Here is a 2500-nt window from a genome sequence, read left to right as displayed (position 1 = left end):
TGACTTTTTTTCTAAAAAATGTTTACTTCAAAATCTGAAATCAGACATCAACAGCATTAACATTTGAAAAGTGGGAATTCACCCTGACTATGTGCACCATTTAGATATACAAACATGCTCAACTCACATTTTCAAGTGGAGAATTTAAGGCATCAATATATTGTATAATATGTATACTACGCACCGTAAAGCAGAGTGGGACATTGGCCACTGAGACAAAAAAGGAAGTACTCCCACTTCTTACAAACCTAACTGTAACAGTAAATACAAGTTGAAGGACACTGGTGATGATGATGATGCAAAATAATTTCCAAGGGCTCAGATGTCAGGTGGTACAACCACAGCTAATGCCCATAAATCAATGAGTAATTGACAATTACTGTACTGCAATGACTATGCTTCTTAGATAATCCACTACTAAAACGTCATTGACACTTATTCAGAGACTTGGACATAGACAACGACTTGTTTGTGTGATGGTGAATAACTGCAGGAACAACAGTCCAGTCTTAGCAGTGATGCTGGAAGGGGAAGTGAAACGTGAAAGTGAAAAAAGAAAGAAAAAAGAGGGAGAAAGTCCCATTTTCTCATTGTGACACAGCATACAAAAGTACCCAGCATACAACTGAATTGCACAGCTACATTGTGGGGAGAATACCATGCTCAGGGTACCTCAGTCATGGAGGAGCATGGGGAAGTGCGCTAGACTCTCCTCTTTCGTTAGTATCTACTAGACTAATGTTTGAGCTGACCTAGCCCCAGGCCAGACTCTTAACATGATGTGTGTATGTGTGTGCATGTGAGTGTGTTTTTACTCAAAAAAAAACAAAAAAAACAACTAACCCTGTTCTTGGCTATGATTATGTCCTCTTTTGAAAGTCGCTTTGGTTATAAAGCGTCTGCCAAATGCAATGTAATGTCATGTAATATCAATTAAGTCAGTGTCGGTCAGTCTGTTGGTCGGTCTATCTATTAATTTCCCTCAAGTGATAGTGAGATTCAAACCCGGCTCCCATGACTGTCCATGGTGGAGTCCTGCCTTGGCACTGATACCACTAGCCGGACCCTTGGATCAGCTCTGAGCTAGGGGGTGCGTTTCTTGCTTAACTAAGTTAGCAACTTTGTTGGTTGCAATGCACTTTCCCATTGGGGACCATCTAAGTTGCTTACTTGTTAAAAGAGTAAACGTTTCAAGAAACGGGGTCCAGAACTCAGCTGACAGCAAAAGTGAAGTGAAGTGAATCCAGAGGGTCTCTGTATGGGTTCTGGAAGGGGGTTGACTTGGGCCAGTTTGGTTTTGCAATGACTGTAAGTTCAGACAGGACAGTGAGAGAAGTAAAAAAAATATCGGGACGAGAAAGATAGCAAGAGTGAAAGAGACAGCAATAGCAACAGCAATATGATTTGTATAGCACATTGTCATACATAACTGACATTGGGGATGGGGAAGGATTGGTCCCCGGGTTAACGGTATGGTGCATCAGCCCACTGAGCATCGGTGAGGCCTCTAGTTTCTTCGACGCAGGTTGCTGGTCGTTGAGGCAGTTTTGTTATTGTTGTCTGTCATAGTTTTTGTCTTTGTCTTCACCAGCCTTTGACCTGCCGACAGGTTGTCTCTCTAGTTCTCACTCTTGTTGTCAAAGAGGATGTGTTCATGTCAATGTATCGTCCAAACATCTTTCCCCATCTCATCTACCTTTCTCCTCTCTTTCCTCCTCTTCTCCTCTCCTCAGTTCTTCTACTCTCCTGTTCATCTTCCTCCTCCTCGTCTCTTCTCCTCACACCCCCTTGGCTTGTCCCAGATCAAACAATATCCCATCTCCTCTCCTCTCTTCTCCTCTTCCTCCTCGTCTTCTTCTCCTTTCCTTTCATCTTCCCATCCTCCACTCATCACCCTCCTCTTCTCCTTCTCCTCTCCTACACCTCTTCCTCTCCTCACATCCCCTTCAGCTGTCCAAGGCCTGGTGATAGCAATATCTACTCTCCTCTCCTCTCCTCTCTTCCTCTCCTCTGCTCTCCTCTCCTCACTTGGGCGGTCCCAGGTCCGATGGTATCCCATCAGATATCCAGCTCCTCTTCTTCTCCTCTTCTCCTCACATGGCCTTGGGCTGGCCCATGTCTGGCGGTAGAGATACTCCTGGGGTCGCTGTTCCAAGGCTGAAGAAAACAAAGATAGAAAACAACACTAAGATTTTATACTCCATCTCCTGGGTGTGGGTCAAACTGATACCACACACAGACAGACAGACAAACAGACAGACAGACCGGCACGCACGCACGCACGCACTCAGACACACATGCACGCCCGCACGCACGCACACACACACGCTGGTGGCCTAGCCATACATGTGGCAGTACAGCTGGAAATTCAGATGTGGTCAAGAAAGAAGTCTCCCACATACGCACAACCCCAAAAACAACCACACACACACACACACACACACACACACACACACACACACACACACACACACACACACACACACACACACACACACAC

The 2500-nt window shown here is 45.2% G+C and overlaps 1 protein-coding gene across 4 annotated transcripts in view; it reads right to left on the bottom strand.

Moving 5' to 3' along the window:
* Positions 1–7: 7 nt before the first annotated feature.
* The window catches only part of ikbke (inhibitor of nuclear factor kappa B kinase subunit epsilon), a 25557-nt gene continuing 23064 nt past the window's right edge, over positions 8–2500 (bottom strand). For all 4 annotated transcript variants that reach the window (XM_063216050.1, XM_063216049.1, XM_063216051.1 and 1 more), the window contains one exon: positions 8–2157. In XM_063216050.1, coding sequence (XP_063072120.1) covers positions 2094–2157 — 64 coding nt within the window. In that variant the 3' untranslated portion in view covers positions 8–2093. The remainder of the gene's footprint in view (positions 2158–2500) is intronic.

The sequence above is a fragment of the Engraulis encrasicolus genome, chromosome 14, assembly GCF_034702125.1.
Source record: "Engraulis encrasicolus isolate BLACKSEA-1 chromosome 14, IST_EnEncr_1.0, whole genome shotgun sequence".
Classification (NCBI taxonomy): domain Eukaryota; kingdom Metazoa; phylum Chordata; class Actinopteri; order Clupeiformes; family Engraulidae; genus Engraulis; species Engraulis encrasicolus.
Note: the sequence above shows the minus strand (reverse complement) of the source record. Positions and strands in the feature narration are given on the sequence as shown.